General features: G+C 41.4%; 1 protein-coding gene across 4 annotated transcripts in view; it reads right to left on the reverse strand.

Annotated features, from left to right (window-relative positions):
- Positions 1–25,265, reverse strand: part of lima1a (LIM domain and actin binding 1a) — a 91,421-nt gene that overhangs the window by 33,888 nt on the left and 32,268 nt on the right. For all 4 annotated transcript variants that reach the window (XM_052009535.1, XM_052009533.1, XM_052009534.1 and 1 more), the window contains exons 3-5: positions 13,149–13,282; positions 10,725–10,770; positions 3,048–3,545 (exon numbers count right to left, since the gene is read on the reverse strand). In XM_052009535.1, coding sequence (XP_051865495.1) covers positions 3,048–3,545; positions 10,725–10,770; positions 13,149–13,267 — 663 coding nt within the window. In that variant the 5' untranslated portion in view covers positions 13,268–13,282. The remainder of the gene's footprint in view (positions 1–3,047; positions 3,546–10,724; positions 10,771–13,148; positions 13,283–25,265) is intronic.

Here is a 25,265-nt window from a genome sequence, read left to right on the forward strand (position 1 = left end):
GGTTTGAGGCTGCCGAAATGGGATTCTATGGGTCTAAGCATTTATTTGAAATTGCAGTGACACTAGTATTTCTTGTGAAGTGTTCCAGTTTAAGGATTCAGCATACAGAGATGAAGGTTTGCCAGCTAAACAGACTCAATTTAAAAAGGACATGAACCACCAGGGCATCACATTTCCTCCGACACCCAGCAGGCCCTTGAAAAGGCATGGAACACCTGGAATGGAAGAACATCATTTCAAGCAGCAAATGTCAAAAGATGAAAGGCAATGACGCCTCTTCGCCAGGCAGTTTCTCCCACCCCACCAAAGTCAAAACAAAGTTATAAAAAGATGGGAAAGTAGAACGGACTAACTGTGCAAAACCAAATCATGTGCTCGAGATAAGTGGACCAAAAAAAAGAGCCCAGTGTTTCATTGTGTGACTGCATAGATCATGCAAATCATTTGACATTTTATCATGCAGAATTCTTCCATGCAAACACCAGTGAGTCATGAACTTTCCCTTGCCCTGTAGGAGCTCACTCTGGTCTCCAAGCAAACATTATTTCCATACATCATACATTTTCCCTATAGGCTGACATACAGACCAGCTCAAGTCTGTGAGCAGAAGGATTAATACTCAACCAGCAAACACTTTGCTTTTAAAAGGCACTTCTTCAACATTCACATAACATTTTTCAACATTACTCTCTCCTTCTCTCTCTCACACACACACTATGCAAACCACCAGTGACTTTGGCAAGATTTGCATTTCCCTAGTACCTTCTGTGACTTCAAGATGCCATTTGGTGCTTCACTGGCAGTAAAGCACTTCTTGAAGTGTAGTCACGTATGTAGGAGACTCAGCCAGTTCGTGCTTCTCCCCCCATAAAGTTGCCTGATGTAGTCACATCTCCAAGCTGTGAGCAGCTCACAGTGCAAGTTTCTAGTCAGGTATTAGCTGTGCCCAACACCACATGCACAGGTACATCAAAACAATTTCACTGATGAGGGGTGCTGTTATCAAGAGAAGCTGGTTGTTTTGGCAAAACTTCCTAACCAAAAAGGTAAGGCTCTGAAACTGGAAACTAAATTTCAGAGCTCAAACTAATTCTAAAATAGTAACTGGAGATGCTGGAATTACTCAGCAGGTGAGGCAGCATCTGTGAAGAGAGAAATAGAGTCATTGTAAGGCACCAATTTGCATCAGAAAGATTGTACGAACTAGCTTTCTGCAACCAATATCAGACAGCTTAGGGACAGTCAGAAACATCCCCTCCACGACCACATTCCCTGCTCAGGGCTTTCAAACTTTGTATACAGAAGAGATAATCAACGAAAAACCAACCACCTTCTACAACCCTAAAAAAAATGTGCTCCTCCATCTTTGGCCTCCAGCAACTCCAAATTTAATCTCTTATCAACTTCAGAAGCTCCAAAATTCCCTCCGCGCCCATCAAATCCTTTCAGATGGTCTTTCAAACCAACCTCTAACTAAACTTTTGGTCATTTGGATATTTTCTTATCTGATAACACATGCAAAGTGTTGGGACATTTTGCAAAATGAATAAAATCCTCTAGGATCCTATCTGACACGAGAGATTGACAGAATCTGCAACAAACTTGCATGTTAAAAGACTTACTCACCTGCCTAACGCTCCTACAGACAATTTTGCTATTAGAGCCGAAATGTATGAACAGACAACTTATCAAATACCTAGATCAAGTTAAATCAGGCACACTAAAATACCAGAATAGGCTCCAAGGGCTAAAATGGCCACCTCCTGTAATTCAGTTGGGCTTTATGACAGTTGGAAGAAGTGGTTCTCATTTAATAAAAACAAGCCAAGGGAGTGACAGTTGACTATCGAGCGAGGGGCTCTACAATGAACCACATTCTATCCTCCACAACCATGCCACTAAATGCAGTTCACCAAGTAGCCAGTAAGAACACTGGCCAACCTTTCCTTCCCCAATAGTGCAGGTGAGAATGGGAAAGGCAACTCAACTACTGACTCTGGCCTAGATCAGGTAGGCAGCACAATCAAACCTGCAACCAATTCTCTCTGCTCCATTCACTTTACCAGGCTCCAAAATGGTCTACCAATAGGCTTGTTCAAAGGAGAGCACATTCAATCTTTTCCTTTAGCTTGGCAAGTTCAGAACACGTAGCCAAGGTGTGCAATGGCTATCCTTTGTTGGGTTATTTGAACTGTATAGAGCAAAAGGAAGAGAACGATGCAGAGATGGAGTTGGGGTGGGAGTAGAGAATAATTCTCATCTGTTTGGTTAATCCAAAGAGTTTTTTTTCCTTCTCTTAAAGCAAGTTATTCTGGCAGCCCTGCCATACATTACACAAGAGGGCATGTTTGAGCCTCAGCAAGTACATGCGCGAACTATTTAACAGTTCAGTAAATCCAATCTTAGCCTCGATTGGCATCTACATGAGAAAACTTCCTCGGCAGCATCGCCAGAGAGCCGCCAAGACAGAAGCCAGGATCACCTTCACACTCTTGGCTCAGACCGTCGAGTGTAAACGAGAATGCCTAATGTAGAACAGATGGGAGGATTGAGCCTGAGACTTCAGCTGTCTATTCCTTGAGTTTTATTTTTTTGAGGCTGGAAACTGCAAGAAAATTTCTCCTCTCTTTCCAATTTTTAGTTGAACTAACAAATGCAAACTGAAGCTAGAATTCAAAGTGGAACTTTCATGTAATATTACGTTAGATTTAATTTAAATCTTAAAAACAAACCCAGGCTGGCTGTAGAAGGAGCACCTCTATTCTTTTCAAGAAATAAAGAAAATTGCATTAAAATGTCATGGGAGCTGATCACTAGTTTCCTTAACTAACTTGATCAAAAAACTTTAAAATTCAAAACACATTTAAAATGACAGATATTGAACTAGCACACCAAGTTTTTAAAATTCTAAGCTACAAGAGGGTTCCACATGAAGGCAGCAAACATTTCAGGAGATCAGAGCAAGAATCTTAGAATGTTTAAAATGAACCGAGAGAGAAGGATACGTTGCCTTAACTCAAACAGCATCACTCGATGCAAACACTTACCTTGACTGGGAGTTCATGCTGTCTGCTCTTGGACTGAGCATTCACATCCCCCTTCTCAAACATCATCTTCAAACTGTTCAGTGGGACGTTAAACTTTTCAATTTTAGGGAAGATGGCCAGATCTTGTGTCGTTCCATTCTCCACTTCAATCCCCTCTTTTGAAAGAGCTCTCTCCATCTTCCAGCTCTCAGACTGTGACTTTATCTTAGCCTGCCCTTCGCTCTCTGCACCAGGGTAAGAAAATCTGCTCGAGGCTCCTGGGCTCCTGGGAGACTTGATCCTTGTGGTAGTGGGGCTCTTGGAATTCTGATCTGACTCACTTAGAAGCCCCAAGCTAGCGTCTGGTTTTGGGCTGACAGCAGTGACCTGAGGTCGGTTAACTCTGACAGGCGATTTTTGAGGCAAAGGTTGTGCTGCAGAAGATTCTGGAACCTCCCACTTCTTCTTCAAGATGCTCAGGGTTCCCTTCCTCAGGTTAGGGGCAAGATTTTCAGTGTTCTGCAAGAAGACAATTTAAAAAGCAGTTACAGGAAAGGAATGCCCACAGCAAGGGTTGAAGCAAGTTTTTGTGCAGTTTTGCAGGCAGGAAATAGTGTACACACATGCACATACGTGTCACCAGTGCTTTGAGTTTCATGGGCAGCTGCAACCATTTAGTGCTACAACTTGTACAGGCATTTCTGCCCTGGGGGTTTAACAGAAAGGCAGGAAACTGGAGCAGGAAATGATAAAACAGCAGGGTCTCCTTATAAGGAAAAAGGAAGAACAATGAAGGGAATTGTTAAGGATTTCACTTATAACACTGGAACATAAAACAAGGCTTTACTTTTTTAAAAAAAAATTAAATAAGTTGTATTTTAAGTTGACTTGATAGCTTTGGAATGATCAGGTTTCAAGTTTCCAGTGAATGGTACTTTTAACGTTGCACTCTGTCTGCATAGCTCTCCTTGTGCTCATCTCCTGCTTTATATTCTCACTTGAATATATTCTTTATATTCAAGCAAAAGAGCAGAGTCAGTGCATCCAGCAGCACTTCACCAGACTGATATATGCACAAAGTTGTGCTGTGGCTGGACAAGTTGCTGATTTTAGATTTTCCAGTCCAGTCAGCAGTGGGAAACAGCCCGAACAGGCAGCTTTCCTTTATCATCTGGAATTTCAGATGACATTCATTTCCCAGTTGGTAGAGGGGTTTACTTAAGAATAATAAATTCCTCCCCAGAAGTAAGAGACACTGGCAAGGAACCATATATTGCTCATCCCTAGCTGTCTTGAGAATGCAGTGGTAGGATACTTTTTTAAAAAAATCTTCAGCGTCAAGCCACTGTTGAACACCAAGTCTAATGTTAGTCTGGACAGAGTATTAGACTCTCTCCCCTGAACAAAAGGACTTTCATTTTTATTGAACCTTTCATAGGTTCAGCTTGCATTCTCCAGCTAATGAAGTGAGACACTGTTACAATGCAGGGACCACGACAGTCCATTTGTACACAAGAAGCTCCCACAAACAGCAATACCGTGGTCCACATAAATATCAATTGGGACATAGGGCAGATCTCGCCGCCTCTTCTTCAGAATAGCACAGTGGGATCTTTGACATCCACCCAGAAGAGCAGATGGGGCCTCTGTTTAATGTCTCATCCGAAAGATGGCACATCCAATAGCTTACTACTCCTTTTGTTCTGTGCTGGGAGTGCCGTGAATGGCAACTGAACTCCCAACCTGATTCAGACATTAAATAAACATTTTGGATTTTTACTGCAACCAACCCGAGATGAGGTTTCCATTTATCAAGAGTGGGAAAATGTTGCCACCCTTAATATTATCTGTTCCGATGAAGTCCAATGCCAGCCAGGGAAACAGACTTGCTGTTTACTCGACTCAGATCAAAAAATTTTAGATAATTAATCTGCTACACTGGTCCCAGACTGGTTGTTTCTTTTCTGATCTGGAGGCATGCACTTCTTTGGAGTGCATACCTCAAGATCATCTGCTGGCCAACTCAAGAACCATCTAAACATCAAAGGAGGGACAAAGCTCTGATAATGACACAGTTCAAGCTCATTGTCACAGGCATACATACACAGGGTATAAATGCTGATCTCAAGAAATGTTCATTCTTAAATGCTCAAGAAATTCAGCACTGAGAACTGGAAGATCCCTCCCCACACCAGTCACTCAGGAGAGTCTGGGTAAAGCCTGATATAATCATCATGGAGAGCTCTCAGAATCCTAATTAATTTTTAATTAGTTTGGCACAATATTGTGGGCCGAAGGGCCTGTTCCTGTGCTGTACTGTTCTATGTTCTGTTCTAGTCCAGGCCAAGGTCTACAGACAAATCAGGGTGCACCTGTACTCACGCATTGAACTCTTTGCCCGTGCTGACTGACCCATTTCCTTAAATCCAAACAAATGGATTGTCACCCTCGCCTTTAGTCCCAGTCCCATTCACTCATGCCTTGAACCGGCACCCCTTTTGTCATTTCATCTCTCCTACCTTCCATCCTATAATCTAGTCATCTCCAACTTCTACAGTTTTGATGAGAGATCATCGACCTGAAACAGTAACCATTTCTCTCTCTCCATAGCTGCTGCCTGACCTGCACAGTGTTTCCAGTATTTTCTGTTCCCATTTATACTACACTGTGTGGAGAACAAAACCTGCTAAGTACAGAATATCCTGGCCAGGCTTCAGCAGCTGCTTTCACTTCAGCTGGCCCACAGACTCTTTGTAACATTCTAACCCTCACTGTAAAATGGGCTGCTATCACATACCCCTTGTGCCTCTTGCTCCAACAATGTCACACATTGTTTTTCAATCTCAACAGCAAGCCTCTTCCTAGAATCCCTCGTTTACTTCTCAAAGGATTTTACCCATCTTTTACAATACTTTCCTTTAGATTTGCTTGCAAACAATTTCCTCTCCTATCTGCAGTTGCAAATAAACCACAGTAACATAACTGGAAAAATCTCCAATTACAAATAAACTCAAAACTGGATAGAACACAGATCAAGATGCAAAATTTCTCAGTTACAGCTATGTTCTGTCATTAATGACTCATTTCCTATTATTACATCTTTCACATAATAGACATACAGTAACCACAGTAGGCTTCAACCAAAGAGCTTGCTGATTGAACAGAGCTGGTTAAGTGAAACAATCAAGGCCATTGACACAACATAGCAATGACATCATTGGTATGCCGGGCCTTTTGTGTGGTGGGGGTGGGATACAATGTGATTTTAACCTTGAGTTTAAGATAGAGAGACATCTTTTGTCCCTTCCAAGGCAGCAAGACTCAAAAGGTACAGTCCCACTCCATACAAATCACCCAAATGGTTATTGCTTTGGCAGAAGCCTACACAGCAGATCTCTGAAAACTATTGAAATATAACAACCAATTATCCTCTTAGACCCCTGGGATGGAGGATGACTTGCTTCCACATCAGTTTCAGTCCTGATGAGGACAATATGGGTACTGCAGACTCTTCCCCAGATGGGACAGAAGGTGCCCAATGGAGTGGGTGGGGAGTTTGAGACCTTCCACATTTACATAGGGCTTCTGTGTGCTCTGATGTATGGCCCCTAGGTTCTCAATACCATACCAAATACTCCTCCACTTCAACCAGTCACGGGCCAGAGATTCCCAGCGGCCAGCGAGAATGTTTCATCTTTGAGGCTCTGAGCACCTCTGAATCTTTTCCTTTGTTTGCCTGATAATTTCTTCCCATGAGAGTTCAGAATAGAGCGTCTGTTTGGTGTCTGGTATGCAGACAGCATGGGTTGTCCAGCAGCTGACTGAGTGATTTGGGCCTCAGTGCTGGGGATGCAAGCCTGGGAAAAGGACACCAGTGTTGGTTTGCTTAACCTCCCAGTGAATTGGGAGGCTTTTGTAGAGACAGCGTTATTGGTATTTTTCCCCAGTGCTGTGGGTTTGTCCAAGTCTGATAAGCATGTGGAAGTGCAGGGACCACTGCTGCCCAGTAATCGACAGGCTTTGTGCCAGGTCTGAGGTCTTGACCTTCAAGATCCTTTTTCCTCAATCGAACAAAGGCTGATGCATTCAAGGCAATAGTGAATTTCACCATCACTGAGGGGTGCCTCTGGAGATACGAGAAGAGGTCCACGTTTTCCAGGGTCTAGTTGTGAACCTTTACTGCATTTCCTTGCCCAAAAACACTGAAATATCACAGCAACGTTGATTCAGCCACAATTAGAATTTACATTGAGAGCTTGAGATGAATAGGCAAAAGGTGATTCAGTACTCAAAAGATGGTAGAATATACCTGGCAACTACTGAGCCATGGTAACAGGGAGGCCACCTTTGGCCCCCTTCAAGTCCCTTTCACTATTGAATTAGATCGCTGCTGATCTGCATCTGCACTCCAGCTACCCACTTAGGTTCCAAGGTATCCAGACTTCAACAAACTAGGCAAAACAATGATTGAATTAAAGTAAATAGCAAACCTCAATGTCCTTACCACGATAATTAACTTGCATATTACAGCTTGATTTTGCTTGTTATTCCCAATACTAATGTCTTAAATAAATTAAGTTTCCAAAGGATATAAAATTAATCTGCATCAACAGTTCAACCTAAAAATCTTTTATTTTTAAAAAAGTGTATAAAATTGTGCTTGTCACATCTATAAAACAGTGAAAATCTCAGCAAATGCTGCTATTGCTAACAAAATTGGATACATAATCTTCAAATAAGATAGACAACCTTCAAAATGAACCTCTACAAGAACTGTACCTGCTTGCAATTCATTAACACCACCAAGTGCTTAACACTCCTCGTCTTATCCTACTGCACAGACTATTTGAAAGAGAAAAATAGCTAGGTAAAGCCTGCAGGAATTAAAAGGGATTATTGGATAAACTGGGATTGAGGCCCACCTCATAAATTTAACTCTTCAAATCCAAATAGGCATTTAACCATGAGAATGGTAACAGGCAAGGTATCAAACGCAACAGAAAATATCTGCTCTTAACAAGAACTAAATATTACTTGGATTAATTTTGCAAGCCTCAGTAACAGATGGGGAAGCACCTGCTAAATGGAACGTGACTAACCTCAAATTGAGTCTTTATTTTTCAATTTCCAACCACTTATCAGTAGTTAGTTTTTTTTTTAATGCTTAAAAACTGAATTTACTGAATTGTGCAGATCCCCAAAAATCAAAGTTTTCTTCTTAACACTGTTCTTTTATGATGCAAAGATTTTCTAATCTTAAAATCCATAAATTTAACAACTATCAATTGTTCCTCCATTCTGCCAATTTTCCCCCTACCTTTTCCCTTCTCAGAGCCTTTGACTCTTGCCTTGTCTACAGTTCCCCACGTACATCAACACCCTGTCCATGTGGCTTCTTGTAGACCGAGAGGTGAATGTCAACAGACATCATAACCGAACTTGATCCCATCTTGCATAGGTCAGCAGACCTTGAGCCTGTTATCATTGAATGACATCATGGTAGATCTGAGATAAGTTCATTACCCTCCTTTCCCTCAACATCTTTGGTTAACACAAAGCTGTCAATCTTAGATTTAAAACTAACTGACCTGGCATTGAACAACATTTGTTGGAGACATGTCCAAATTTCTCTTACCTCTGCATAAAGAAGCATTTCTTAATTTTACTCTTAAAAGGCTTGATTCTAATTTTTGAACTTGATCCCCATGCCCACAGGCTTTGTGCCAGGTCTGAGGTCTTGACCTTCAAATTTTTCTCCAACCAGTTAAAATAGTTGGCATCTCTCTCATTTCTCCATTGCCTTGAAAACTTGAATTAAACCAGCCCTTAACCTTCTAAATCCTACAGAATATAAGCATAACTTGTGCAATCTCTTGCTAATTTAATAATTAGTATCTAGGGCCTAGAATTTTGTTGATACCAGCTGGAAATTCAATAGCATTCAAGACCCAAGGCTTTGGGAGCTACTGAACTGGCCCTGGACAAGGCAAAGTCCAAGACTTCATGGAATTATCTATGATTGGCAGTTTGCTTTTGGGAGGGGATATGGTGATGTTGGGTGAGGAGAAAGGAAAGAACGGGATGGACAGAAGGAAGAACTACCAGGTGAACAAGTTAGGAGCACATCCACTTGAGTCATGTCCCTAGTGTCAGCCAGGGAAGGAAATCCTTTGAAAGCTACCTTGGAGTAGGCTTCAACCTGTGCTGTGATAGCTTGCAGGAATGGCCTGTGGATGGCACAAGCCACTCCAATGGGAATCAAAGTTCCTTAAGTGGTTTCCATATATGCACTGCACATCTGGGGTCCTCCATGTGTAACCCAGCAGACAGATGGAGGGACCCAGAACAAACATTGCAGATCTCTCAATCCACAGGACAACCTTCAATATTTGTAGAAAACTAACTCCATCCTGCCCAGGACACCATGTACAGGTCCCAGCCTTTTGACCGACCATGGAGTCCAACTTGGTGGTCAGAAACTTGCCCTTCAACCTCTTGCCCTTTAAGTGCAGGTTGCTTTTCTCACCAAAACCAGATGTACCCAGAAAGAAAAAAGCTTACTTTTATACCTAATTTAAAATAAACTGATCACCAGCTTTTTTTAAATTAACTGTGCAATTTGCAATCGAGTTAGTATTTTAAACAGTATTTTGACAGTCCTAATAGTACTGATTAATACAAAAGTCACCTCAGGAAGAGTATTGCAAAGGATCGTTTTTCAAATTACTTTAAAAAAAATACTAGGAATAAGTTTATACAATTTAGTTTCTCTGTATTGGTTGCTTATGACAAAACTGGTTCTCTCCTTGTTGGCACATTTGAGTTTTATTTCAACTATTTGGAGTTGAAACCTGTTTGTTTCACCTTGATTAAAAGTTGCTGGATTTTCAATGGCTTGGACTATTTTGGAAGGAGAATTTGGGCTGGCGCAAGAAAAGGAAGGAGACAAAATGCAATAACTGCATTACCTGGCAGCAGCTTGCAAGTTGCAGTGAACAGTTAAAAGAGATAGATAGTTCTGTTGATAATGCATAGAAATAAATGAAACTCACCTTCCTACAACTGGAAATTAAATTGGCTCTTTCCCCATAGTTTCCTGTCTGTTATTTATTCTCCTATCCTCAGAAAAAACATCAAGTTTGTTTTATCCCCATTGCTCATCATTGCTCTGCAATAGCCAACTCAGTTAAATATGTTGAATGACTTGCGAGTCAAGCCATGAGGTTGTTGCACTAAGCAGTCAGCAAATGTTCTGGGAGACAAGGGGCCAACCCACAAGTACACCCAAGATTTCCTGGCAGAACACAAAGAGGTTACAAGAACAGAACTACTAAAGCTACTGCTTTCAAGAACAACCACATTAACGGTATGATTGGGTATACTATAATTTGATTACAGTAAGATAATTCCATCACCAAAATATCATGCTGTGGTAACATAAACAGAGCTGCCCTGCAGGGTTTTAACAGTGACATTTGGTGCTTAAAGGACAATAAACCAACAGAATAGGACACTCATTCTATCTTGTATTTATATTACATGCTTCTACACTGAAAACTTATCAGGGAAAATTTATCTGCTCCAGACCAGTTTGTTTTTCCATGAGCAAAATGGAGAACAGTTCCTTCACTGTGCACCCTAGGCACACACGAAGAGGAACAGAACACACCCAAAAGAGCAATCTGAAGATATACCTACCCCTTTTTTTCGGTCACTGCTTGCTTCCTCTGCTGCCTTCTGATACCTGATGTGAGAGAGAGAGGGGGACTGGGATTACTATGGGGCAAGTCAAGGAAGAACATCAACAATGTTGTATGCTTTGTGCCTTGGATGTTACTTGTGCAAATGTTACTCCACTGTACCACTGAGACTCTTCTTTGCCCTATTGTCCGTTAAGTCCCGGGGGGGCGGAATCTTTATTAGTCACATGTACATGGAAACACACTGAAATGCATCTTTTTACATATCGTGTTCTGGAACACAGAAAAAGGAGGAGACAAAGATGGAAAGAAAGTAATATTTAAGAGTGGTTGATTCAAGGAGTCTTTGCCTTGGCAGTCTTGGTTTCCAGCAGGGGACTGAGTCAAAATCCCTGGACCTTGGAGCAGGAAAAGAAGAAATTTAATTCAGGTTCCTTCCAATTCCTTCAGTTTAAAATTGCATCCACGTGGGTAACTAGTAGGAGATAAGCCAAGAACAGTTGTAGTGCCCCTCAGAATGAGCTGTCCACGTTCACCCATGTCAGAAGAATTTGGCTGTGTCCCCCAAAAATCCCTCCTTGCTGAATGTTGGCATGCGTTTATGCATAATTCCAGTCATGTGTTTAATGCCTTTTGCCATAGCAATTTTCTGTAACTCACCCCACTCACGTTAGTTTTACCACCAGGCTTTTTTGTTTAAAACCATGGTGATCCCAACAATAAAACTGAAAGAATAAAATGTGAAGAAATACAAATTAACTCTACTCCACACAAAAATATCAAATCACTGATGGCATCGACCATATCTCCATCAATATTATATGAATTACAGTTTCTCTTAACAAGCAAATAGCCTCTAGAAGGTTAAAATTTATTCATTGCACCATTAAGTTTTCGCACAATTCCATTGGATAAATTTTTGTTGATTTTTTTAAAAAAACACTCTGAAGTTTCATATTAGGCCCAGTTGTGTGCTCTCTTGACATCTACGTGACAATGGCGATGCTGGATCAAGGAGGAGACTATTCCCAGACCGATTAGTAACTGAAGTTTGCTGGTCTAGCTAATGTTTTAGGAAGCCAAGTCCCGTGCTTGACCAGGAAAGTGAGAGGATCATCCCTTAGTCTGTGCCAGTCTGTTGCAGAATTCAGAGTGGTTCAAGAAGAGTAGGGAGAATGGGAAAAGGTGTAGCAGGGAGAAACAGGTTACCAATTGGGCCTCGATCTCCTGAGGTGATGCATGCTGGAAATTACTCATACTTAGACATTAGGTAATAGTATTTGTCACAGTCCAATTGCCAGCCAATGTACAGCATCACAACTCAAACATGAACAGGCAGCACTCAGGCATGTTTTATTGGTCAGCTGTTGCAAGGGAACTAACACCTCCAGGAGTGAAGAGAAAGAGGGAAAAATAAATTGGATACAAAGGATAAAGAGGACAGTTGGAGACCACCAACTGTTTTAGAAACTAAGTACAGCAATGGACTCAAATCAAAGTCTGCTGCTTCAGAGAGCAACACAGTTTGTTTTCTTTGAAGAGAGAGATTTACAATAGGAAATTTGTTGGGAAAAAAGTTACAAAAATATCTTTCAAGGTTTCAACATGCTACATGTTGCATACACATCCTGTTAATATCAAAAATAAATACCATGGGTTTGAAAAAAGTAGATAACTGTTTTGGTGATCATGTGCAACATTGTGCTCATCAGGAGGAATGCTATCATTACAAAATGACACCCTCTGTGTCTTCCATCAGCCTGAAGGGAAGAGCTCTCCCCGCCCCATTACACATACAAGAGAACAGCCTACTTTCACAGCACCTTTAATCATGCACATGGGTAACAACCTTGTACCAAAATTCTAGGTGGAGACAAGAAATTCTGCAGATGCTAGAAATCTGGAGCAACACACAAGATGTCGGAGGAACTCAGTGGGTTAAGCAGCACCTATGGAGGGAAATGGACAGTCGCCATTTTGGGGTCAAGACCCTTCATCACCACTGGGAAGAGAGGGGGAGGTAGCCAGTATAAAAAGGTGGTGGTGGGGAAAAGAAAAGGTAGAGCTGGCTACCTCCCCTCTCTCTTCCCAGTCCTGATGAAGGGTCTTGACCCAAAACGTCGGCTGTTCATTTCCCTCCATAGATGCTGCTTGACCCGCTGAGTTCCTCCAACATCTTGTGCGTTGCTTCAAATTCTAGGTATAGTCCCATCTCCACTGGGATCTGGGTTTGGCCTGTTGCACCCAATTCAACTTGGAACAATTGCACTCATCAGTTTAAATCTATGCTCATATTTGTCCCAAACCATTTTACCAACCACTGTTCCAAGGTGACAAGAAACACAGTGAGAACAGATACAGCCAATTTTTCATCCACTGAAAAAGCCACCTTATTTCATTAAGAGACTGTAGGATTACTTACTTAGAAAAACGCTCCCTGAGTGCAGGTGATCCCCTCTTATTAACTATGGACAACTCTTTGGCAGTAACCCGCAGTGACTGAGAAGCCCATTGCCCTCTGCTGAATGGTGATCGCTCCATGTTCTCTTCGTTTGCCTGTATAAGAGGGGGGGAAATGTATAGATGTACAATTTTGCCATACAAACAAGACTGTAGAGGAAAAGTTGAAACTTGCAAACTGGTGACCCCAACAGCATGCAATGGTAACAGTTTATGCAGCTAAAGATGCTATATGTAAAAGAAGTGTTAAGAGGGTCGATTGAATCCTTGTTGACAATTCAAATACCTCTGTACAACTCCAACTATTACCTAATGAACAAATGACTCATTGATGGTACTCAATGAAACTCCTTCCACTGGTTCAAATGGAAATTGGTATTTTTAAAAAAAACAGGAGACCATTGCTTCAATTACTAAACTGAAGATTCCCACAATATTATTTTGATGCTGTTCTAAAATCTTAACGAATATTCTTGTATTCAACAGAAACTGGTCTTATTGCCTTGACCCCTTGCTTCCTGTTCTGTGAACCATTGCTGCTGCTATTCTAACTGATGAAGGGAGGTCTGACATTGACTACTTTGCCAGTGAAAGGACAGAGCCAAATTAATTTCTGCAATAATGTCATACTGATTTCAATCCAGGAAAATTACATGACTTTAATAACATACATATCAAGTTTGACTTTTTAAAAAAAAATATAAATATATGAAAAGGCACATGCCTTTACCCCCCTTCACTTCCATATGTATCCCCGTGCCACAGTTTCTGTACCAGCCAAGCCAATAATCAGCTGATATCTCCAAGTCCCTGCTGATTTAAGTCACCCAGGGAGGTGCAAAATAGCAGCCAAAGAAAATCAAAAAACTCCACATGCTGGAAATCTGAAATAAAACAGAAAACACTGGAAACACTCAGCAGGTCAGGCAGCATCTGTGGAAAGAACAGTTAACGTTTCAGGCCTCAGCTAGAAGTCTCCATGAATGAACAGCCAATATCACGCATTCATTGAATTTTTCAAAGTGCTACTTGTTCAGGCAGATCGTAGTCAAACAGCATTGGCAAACCAACTACTCCTGGAACTTAAACTGAACAAGTCCAGCTCTCTTGTATATGGCAGCAGGCTTGCTTGTTCTGATTTTGCACAGGTGCATATCGATGGCCAGGATTAGGAAGTCACATACACCGTCAACAGCAGGATATAGTGCACACAGTCAGACATCTCCAAGCTAAACAGGGAGTAGTATAGTAAAGACTTACTGACAGAAGTTCAGATCATGAGCTGCCACGCTGCTGAAAATCGGTTGAATTTCCTTTTAAGTATATCATGATAGTACCTGTTAATCCTGCGGCATGTAAAAATAATGCATAGCTTATACTGGTCAGCAACATGCCCCCATCCTAATGCTGTATTCTGCAAGCAATAATCAGCACTAAGTAGCTTGGGGGACAGTGGGGGGGGGGGGGGGGGGGGGGGGGCGAGACAGGAAAATTATAGGAAATTAGGTTAACCGCTACAAAATCTTGCAATTAAATACAGAAAGTATTCAAACAATTAGATCAACCTGCATCTTCAGCACAGCAAGAGTTAACTAAATTCTATTACAGGAATAGGAAACATTCTTCAGGTGTTGAGTACACCCATTCACCAATGGGATCATATCTGCAAATTTTAATATGTTGACACTCTGGCAGTTAACCACACGAAGCAAATTGCTCTCTCATTTGGTTAACGCAACAAAGGATTCAACTGCGAATGCAACTAATGCTTACAAACTACTGTGCAAAACATATCAGATTTTATTTCTTTGTAGCCAGATAGAAGGCTTCATAAAAGATAGAAGGCTAATAAATACTTCAACCAAACTCACCCAGTTTGGTCAGCTTACTAAGTGCAAAACTAAACATGGTTTCACTGCAAGGGCTTCACAACTATAATCTTGTTTAAAAAATGTACCAAGTTCAGACATGTACTACCTGAAGTTATGCAATGTTCACATAGTTATGAGGTCCCACCCATTATTTGACCCATTGGGTTCAAGGCTCATGAAATTTATATTTGTTATTTCCTATACTGAAGGTCCACACAGTCCTTTAATAGAATAGTATTTCAGGCCACGTACAAAAGGGGTGAAAATACCTTTGGGCAGTTAACTTGAAGACATCCACATTTTAAGTTGCCATCCCAATTGAAGAGACTAGTAAAGAATAAATCAGAAGCTTCATGGGTTGAATAGTTTATCCAACTACTGGATTAAAATTCTGCCAAACCAATTGGGAAGTTACTGGTAACAGACTACATTCAGATCCAGAAGTTACGTGCCAGGAAGGCTCATGCTGCATCCCCAACCTCTCACTTCAATCTAAAGAACATCTTAAATTACCATACTGCTAAGGAAGTACTTTGAAAATATACTTGTGTTAAAAAGCATCAGCTCTGGGACAACATGCACTATGTTATTTGAACAGGAAAGTGGGTACACAAACTGCCTTTCGCACACATTTGTTTCATTGCCATCCAAATCACTCACCAAGTCTGCTTGGAAGCCATGACATCACATTTGATTTAGGCGAGAATGCCAGGATTCCTAGTTCAACACTACACTCAGTTGTTTCTCCAGTCCACTCATTTATAGGAAGAAAGGGGTTTTGGACATAGGTGGTATAAAGGAAAGGGCTCTTTAAAGAATGTCCTCAAACCAATGCCAAATATGCAAATCATAAACTTCATACAACTTAAACATCAATGAAATGCCATTATCAATGTAGGGACTGCAAAGTTAACAGGGACTGATATCTCTATTGATCCCACAATCTTGCAAACTCATTGGTGACATTTTGAAGTGGAACAGAGGTATTGGGGAAAGGATGAGTGGATAGCCATTCAAGTCAATCTAGTCCATGGCGGTTCTCTCAAGCAATCTAGTTAGGCCCATTCCCTCACTCTCTCCTACAAATAATTTTCTCTCAAGTGCCTATCCAAAATTCTTTTGAAAGCCTGTAGCAACTGTTGCACCAGCCTTATATATCATAACCTCCATACAAACAAAGGTTTTTCCTCACATCTGCCCTGCATCTTTTTGTCTACTTTGAATCTATCCCCCTTGGTCTTTGAACCATAGGTCAATGGTAAAAGCTTCCATTTACCTACTGAAACCCATCATTATCTTGTCCCCGCAATTAAATGTCCTCTCAACCTTCTTTGCTCCAATGAGAATAATCCCAGTTTCTCCAGCTTGACCTTGGTGTGGAAATCCCTCATCTCCAAAACAAAACAGTAAATCTTTTCTGCACCTTCTCCGGGACCTTGTCCTTCCTAAAACACAGTGACCGGAGCTGGGCACCAAACTCCAATTGCAACCTGAATAGCGTTGTGTAAAGGTTCAACGTAACCTATCTGCTTGCAGTTGTGACTTAAATTTGATTGCAAATGTTTCCTAGTTTTTGTACTCTCTTCCTCAAGTCATGAAGCCCAGGATCCAATTGCCTTTATTAACTACCCTCTTAATACATCCTGTATTTTCAAGGATTTATGTACATGTAAACTCTTTGTTCCTGCACATCCATTAGAACTGTGCCATTTAGTCTGCATTCTCTCACTTTGTTCCTTCAGCCAAAGCACAAGGATTTCACAATGCTCTATTAAATTTCACCTGCCACATCTGTCCATTCTATCAGCCTATTACTATTTGCCACTAGTAACTATACTTCCAAGTTTTGAATCATCAGCACATTGAGTTTTACCCTCAGCAAAGTCATGAACATCAAAAGCAGTGGTTTAGCAATGACCCCTGAGGAACACAGTCTCCCACTCTCTCGTCTGAAAAACAAGTTTATCAATCACAGCTCCCCACTCTCTGCCTTTAAGCCAAATTTCCTTCCTATCCTGCTAATGACTCTAATTCCACAAATCTCAAATTTTCTAACCAAATCTGGTACTTTGCCAAATGCCTTTTCAAAATACCTTCTTTGAATTTTCTAATGAAGTCACCATGTTAGTCAAATGCAATTTGTCTTTAACAAACATGTAATGGCTCCATTTTATTTGAAATGGGAAAACAGGGCTCTGGGAATTGAACCAGGGAGTGGGATTAATTAGATCCTACTAAGGAGGCAGCATAGACATGATGAACTGAAAGACCTCCTACAATTTTTGTAACAGGATCTGGCTTGGCTGCAATTAAATTGGTGACCAAGAGTCACTTTCTAGGCCCACACATGAACTGGCACTTAAATAATCTGCTCAAGACCACACAAGCGCTTGTTTTTGAGTTTAAGGGCTTTTGATAGATTAAAGAAAATTGTTGCTGAAAAACTACACTTAAGTTTTCCTGTCTTGAAGAATTCTTGGCTATTGCTTCAGATTGGCAAGTCAACAGAAGTGCCTGTCAAGGGTCCAGGACAGTCAGAATAAATTGCAATAACATTCATTACCCCAGCAACAATAAAACATGGTATGGGTTGATCATTTTATCTGCCCTAACATTCTGCCAAATTCGTCATTACAATAACTGCCAGTTGATCAGCTAAATGCAGACATCCAAGTACATTCTATTTTAAAATCAGGATAATTACTGGGCTAAGATACTTGTCCTTCAGAAGGCTAAAACGCTGCAGATACTGGAAATCTGAAATAAAAAAAACAAAGTGCTGGAAATACTCAGGCAAGGCAGCATCTGTGGAGAAAGAAGCAGATAATGTTTCAGGCCAATGACCTTTCATCAGAGTTAAGATAAAGTTAGTTTTATGCTGGAGACGTGAGAGACTGCAGATCTGCTGGAGGAACTCGGTGGGTCAAGCAGCATCGTGAAGGGGGGTAGGGAAGAGGAGGAATTGTTGATATTTTGGGTTGAAACCCTCCATCAGGATTAAGAGTGGAGAGGGGAGATAGCCAGCATAAAGAGGAGAGGGAGAGTGACGAGTTTTATACTGCTTTGATGCCGAATTATTTTTAACCAAAATTCTTTGCAGTGTTGGCCTGAACAAATCTGGCAAGTCTACTCTGGTTTCTACCAATGCAAAAAGACAAGTGTGTTGGGAGCCTTGAAGGCCCTGGATCCTTCACCAAACCCAATATTAAGTAATCTGCAGATCAGTCTGTCTTTCGGGGATAACCACATTCCAGCAAGTTAAAGGGGAAAGGCTCAATCATGCTACCCTATTGGATAGGTGGGTTTTAAGTTGTTTTTTTTTTTTGAGAGGCCAGTGGCAAGGTTCAAGGACGAAATTTAGTGCCTTGGCCATAAGCAACTGAAGACTGCAAAGATGGAGTGATCAGTAAAAGATACACAAGGAGGACAGACCTGGCAAGAGTGATGCAGGTTGCAGCAACAGAGAAGGGAGGGGCAATATAGCAAACACAATCCTGACTTGCCCACCCCTCTGTGCAGCTGTCAATGCTTCAGTTTTGTAGAGCTCGAAGCCATCACTTTTTGATTAATTTTGCACTAGTCAAACCTTATTCAAGGAGAACTTTTCCAGGAAGGACAAACTAGAACTGTGTTGCTGTGCACTTCATGGTTGAAGTGACCATACCACAAAGCTTTATAAACCCTTGGAAATAGAGCACAAGAGGAAGGGAGATTTGGGCTGCTTGTGATGACTCTGCATTCACCACTAGCACAGACAGCATTTTAGCATCAGTTGTACAAGTCAATTGTAGGGATTTGCAGTTCCACCAAGAGGTTGTAAAAATCACCCCAACTTACAGTGAGCAACCCATTTAGCTCACTTGGGTGGAAGGAAAAAAATCCCATGACACCCAAGAATCATTATCCCAGGTACCCTGGCCAATATTTATCCCTCAACCAACAAGCAGACACTGCTTGTGAGCTTGCTGGGTGTAAATTGATAGTTGCGTCCCTTAGAACAGCGATTACAATTTTAAAAAGTACTTTGGTGATTGCAGAGTATGGTCAGGTGGCCTTTAAGTGATTTTTAAAAGCTAGACCACCTTTCTCTGATGAGCTAGCACAGATGTGAGGAGCTGAATAGCTTCTTTATTGAGCACCAATTTCCATGGTTACATCAGAAGGAATGTTGCTGCCACATCAGATACTTGCACAAACTAATCCCAGCAGCTGGGAAAGATTTCCCATCAAATTGCAGTCACAGCTGCAAACAGTATAGGCATTGCCACAGGTAAGCTTCAAAATTAAATCAGCAGAACTGCTTCATTTTCAAATGGCTTTGTACCATCACAGATCAAGGCCACGGCCCGAACCTAGAACTAAATCCTGGCCAGATATCACTTTCCCTATTGCAAACATTACTCTTCCTTACACCATATCCACAAAGAGAAACAAGATCTGTGATGGGGTCATACACAGTACCATAGAAGGATGCACTAAATAAAATGGTCACGGCGTCTGCGATTGATTCCTGCAGGCTTCCCTCCCCTTCTTGGATAGGCCCAAGTTGTTATTCTGAGCATCTGTCTGCAAGAAAGATGTTGAGAGAGTTCATTCGGTATCATTTCCAGCCAACTAAAAGGAGACAGACAATTGCAGGAATAACTAAAGAAATTAAACAAGGTTGCCCAAATGCAAATTCTCATCAGGTTCAGGCTTTATTCAATAGCATCAACTCCTGACTTTTTTTTCGAACAAGTCTCAGCTTGCATGTTGAAGAAAGGCTGCCCCACAGTGCTACTGCCACCTTGTGGAATCCCAACCATTTCAGTCCAGAGTAAATGAAACAGGATCATACAATAATTAAATGCACATTGATGGCAACAGAAAGAGATAGCACAGTATTTGGTTTCACTGCTCACACCCTGCTGCATTATTTACTGGTAATATAGTTCCAAGGTACAAAGTCTCTCCCTCCCTTTAAGGAGTGCTAAACAAAAAGCTGCCCTGTTTAGTAGCAACTTACACAATTAGCAATCGATTCAAAGTTAAAAAAAATGACAAATACTGGCAAGCTAAATCTTGCCTCAAATAACTGCATAATGGAGTTCAGATTCACTGGCCTCCAATAGAGCAGCACACACTACTGTAAGCTGATGTATTGGTACTCTTGCTCAGGTCACTGCCATGGAAAAAAAATAAAGTGAATAATACAAGTGAACTTTTAATCAACACAAAAAAAGAGCTTCATGTTATAGCCTGCACTATTTAAATAGGATCCTTTTTTGGGGGAGCAAGTCCATTGATGCAACAGGTAACAAGCATCATTCTCAGCATGCTCTAAAACTTAAAATATGCATTTAAACAAATTAATCAGAAGCAGCAGTATTCCAATGTAAAACTGTCAGATGGGTAAACTTCTGAAAATATCGAAACAGGTGCCGCAAAGAAAAAAAAAGTCGAACAATTCTCCAGTACGTTGCATGTGTGATTGGGCCGAGCTTGCACCGAATCAGCTACCATTCCCTGCCACAAACTCACAGCCCTGCCATTGACCGCGGTAGCAGCAGTTATTCCTGAGGCACCTGCAGCAATATCCAATGCATCATGCAACAAAAATTATTTGCTTACTCTTTTGGTCACTTACTCAGTCAATAAAACATTCTCCTTACTATCAGAGCTGATTCTTGAACAAATTCCAAATCAGATGCCTGTCCCACCTGTGAGCTGTCTTTCATTTCCAGTGCATCAACAGACAGGCATATACAATATTCATGCAGAAAACCCAAAATGCCGTTCTCTGCCAGATTCCCTTCATAATAAACATCAAAATAGTTGCCCTTCTGCTGCACATACACCCAACCCCAACACTGCATAGACGGACATTCTTCTGACATCACTGGGGAGCACCCTCCTGGTGTCAGGAGGTTGTGTGTTCAACTGCAATCTGCAAACTTGAGCACAAAATAGAGGGAGTGCTGTAATGCTAGAAGGTCCATCTTTCAGAAGAAAGATTAAAATTAAGGCCTGCGGATGGAGGAAGATGTGAAAGATTCCAGAGCACCAACTGAAGAGCAGGGGAATGATCCCTGGCATCCTAGATATCATTGCATCAACCAACATTTCTAAGAGGTTATCTGGCCATTCACCACATTGCTGTTTGTTGGAACTTACTGTGCATGCAAATTGTCTGTCGTCTCCCCCAGATTCAAAAGGGACTACTTTTTCCAGAGAGGGTATTAGTATTGGTTTATTATTGTCACTTGTACTGAGGTCCAGTGAAAAGCTTGTCTTACAAACCAATCATACAGGTCAATTCATTACACAGTGCAGTTACATTGAGTTAGTGCAGAGGGCATTGATGTAGTACAGGTGAAAACAATAACAGTACAGAGTAAAGTGTCACAGCTACAGAGAAAGTGCAATAAGGTGCAAGGTCACAACAAGATAGATCATGAGGTCATAGTCCATCTCACTGTATGAGGGAACCATTCAATAGTCTTATCACTGTGGGGTAGAAACTGTCCTTAAGTCTGGTGGTATGTGCCCTCAGGCTCCTGTATCTTCTACCCAATGGAAGAGGAGAGAAGAGAGAATGTCCCGGGTGGGTGGGGCCTTTGATTATGCTGGCTGCTACACCGAGACAATACGAGGTAAAGACAGAGGTGGTGAGTATATGGAATGAGCTGCCAGAGGAAGTGGGTGAGGCAGGTACAATAGTGTAATTGAAGCAGCACTTGGATAGGTACATGCAGGGGCAGGGCTTAGAGGGATATGGCCAACCACAGGAAATTGGGACTAACTGGATGGGCACCGTGGTCAGCACAGACTGGTTGGGCTGAAGGGCCTGTATCCATGCTGTATTGCTTGATCACAGTGACAACACTGAGCGTGAAATGCTTTTAGACATTCCAGAAGAGATCCACAAAGTCTTGCATTAAAAAAAATGCAAGGCCTTTTTCACCCTCTCCACGACAAAGGACTGCCCCAGAAGACAATGCTTCAACGTGCCCTTGTCCCATTAAATTTTATCTTGCTTCAAGCACACTTCCTCAAAGCTACCGTCCATCACTTATGGCACCAATCACATCCCACCAAATTTACATCCAAATCTTCCGTTGCCTTGTCACTTGAGTTTCAGGTTTCTGTACCCAAGTTGCCCTTTTCCTTCCTACTATCCCCCATCCCCCTCCTCTTCCTCTATAAAAGGGACAGTTGTCTTGTTCTTTCTACTTCCTTGTTCAGCCTCCCAGGCCAAGTTAGCAACTGCAGCCTCTGACCATGTTTGCCTTTGACAAATTCTCAATTCCATTCACTTTCTTCCGATAAAAAGATGTTGCACTGGCAAGCCATATAGATTCCATCTTATTGTAGGATGTGGGGAATACACGGTTCCAATTCTACTCAGGCCCTCATCCAAGCACCTCCTGTTGTTACACTGACAATTCGTGTTGCTGCTTCCTGCTCTCATCGAATGTATATCTGGCTTTCCCGTGTAGTGGAAAGCACATTGTGAATACCATATGCTGTATCTTTGTACTAAATTGAAAGGAGGTACATGTAAATAGTTTCTTCACCCAGGGCAACCCAGAGCCCTTTGGGGCTCTGGATACCAAGAAGGGTGGGAGCCTCACTGCAACTTCTTGGAACTTAATGTCATTGCCACCCGCAACCCTCTCCTCATTCTGTCAACGCCATCTAACTCATTTCTGACTAATTACCTTTCCAACACGAGCCAGTAAAAAGTTTCCTCTTCCCTCCTTCATGTGGGACAGATCTCTCCAGATACCCAAGTTCACTCACCCATAGCCCAACTTGTCAGGCACTTTTTTGTGCATAGACATTCACAGTCCCAGGCATATTTTATACAAGGTAATTTGTATGCCTTGTCATTTTAAAAGAAAACATATTCTACTTACTACTCAGTTCTGCCTTTTTTTTGTTCCAGGTTCCCAAGATCTTGATTTTCAAGCACTTTTCTTCAAATTAGCTGTGTTGGTGCATCGAAGGCAGTGGTGAATTTCATCATCAAAGCTTACCTTCACTGAGAGATGGCTCTCAAAATACAAGTGGTCCATGTTTTCCAGAGTCTCGTTATGAACCTTTATTGATAGAGGACCGGGTTGTTTTTTTTTGGATGGGGGGGCGTGGTTTATATTTAGCTTTTTTCACAGAACTTTTTATTCATTCCATCTTTGCACCCTGCCTCAAGATGATTTCTCTCACCATTAGGCCATTAGCAGTTGGTCCAGAATTTGCACTTTTTAATGAAGGAACAGGTTGGTAGAGGACCTTTGTCTTGTGGATATTGAGTACAAAGCCCATCCACTTGTATGCCACAGTGAACAAGTTGACAGTGGCCTTTGAACATGCACCAACAAGTCATCTGTGTACTTCAGCTCCACTACCAAGGTTGGGTCGATCTACAGGATCAATGGGAACCTGCTCAACTGGTACTGGAAGTATTTTGAGGTGTCTGATCTTGCCAAAGATGCTGTACAAGTGATTAAAAAGCAAGGTTTGCATTTGTTTTTAAATTTCATTCCTGGTGTGTACTCAATGAATACTTTTGATTGTGCCCAAGTCACACCACAGATAACTAGTTAAAAAGGTATATTTAGCTTTATTCCAACTCTCAACTGCAGAGAAAAAGTACAGGTTTTCACAGCCGGCACAGTGTACTACCCATCAGGACACGAGATGATTAGTCTTGGGTCAGACTTGCAGCTTCCTTTTGTTTTCTGACCAAGTCTTTTCTTGTGAGTGCTGGTTTTGTTCCTTGCCTTCATTTATTGCAAACTTCTTGGTTATTCGCACAACTTTTTACTCATTTAAAATTTGTACCCTGCCTCAAGATGATTTCTCCGTTTTCTATCCAGCAATTAGGCAGCTAGCAATTAGTCCAGAACTTGCACTCTTCAATGAAGCAATAGCACTCACCACTGCTCTGGGAAAAGAAGACTTTCCACTAGGATCTAGCCATCCATGTCAAGAACTTCCCCTTCTTCTGATCCCTCCTGCTGCTGCCAGGTGTCAGTTCAATGGGATCTCTGGCATCCAACAGCGATGTCATTAGCTGCACAGCTAATGTAATCACACTAAAGAATTGTCAGGAAACTAATTAACCTTATACTTTGCCACCTTTATATAGCATTTTGTATAATCAGATAATGGGCATATAGCTGAGATAAGAAACCAAAATAAAACCTTAACTGGCAAGTCCCTTATAATTTTATGAATGTTACTCTTAAGGGCTAGATTACCAAGCAGTAATTACGGCAGCACACCAATATAAACTCACTTCCACACATTATTCAAAACAAGCTTTTCCAGGATATTTCACAGCAACAAATTGAACTCCCAAAATTCACGTCAGTTCAAGTAACAAGCATGATTGGGTAGGGGATGCAAAGTTCACAGCCCAAGACACCCAGAACTACCAAAAGCAATTTGGGGATTTTGGCTCCAAGACATGTGCACAAAAAAATTCCAAAGTCAGACAGCAACAACACAAACACTGATAGTTTGAGCATTAATACAGCACGTCAATAACCACAAGTATCAGATTTGACTATGTATTGGTTTACCCATCCTCTTTCCAAACCACTGCCTCTCATCCCTCTGAATTCCTACTGAAATGTGATCTTTGCCAAAGGATTACACCCAAAACTGGTCTCTGCTAGTTACAGGTGTTACCTCATCTGTCTGTATGTAATGCTTTGGGTTTTAAGTAAAATGTTTTAAAAAGAGGTAAAGCTGTTGATTTTCTCTTTTGTCAGCAGTTTCTGGAAGTTTCCAGATGAATTTGCACAGAAAGCAACTGACTCATTAATAACCTGCTGTTTACATCAAGCCTGAAGCAGGAAAAGTGTTCAGTTTGGTAATAGGAAGCCCTTGGCAACTTTCAATATTATTCAATGTGCTTTGCATATGTCCACCACATATTGTGCGCTTCCAGCACAGGCCATTCAGCCAGTGAAGGCTGCACCAGCTCTTTTGAAAAGCAAATCACTCAAATCCCATCTTCCCCACCCTTATACAGATCTCTGCAATTTTCTCTCCTTGAAAGTATTTATCAAATTCTATTTAGAACTTTACTATCCAATCTGTATCCAAACCCCCATCAGCAGGACTCTCACTGGAGGCACACTGCCCATTTTAGCAGCTTTTACTGACAGCAAAAATAATGACAGGTACAGGTATACCAAGAATAAACAACTTTTAGTTTC

This window comes from Pristis pectinata, chromosome X, assembly GCF_009764475.1.
Source record: "Pristis pectinata isolate sPriPec2 chromosome X, sPriPec2.1.pri, whole genome shotgun sequence".
NCBI classification, from domain to species: Eukaryota; Metazoa; Chordata; class Chondrichthyes; order Rhinopristiformes; family Pristidae; genus Pristis; species Pristis pectinata.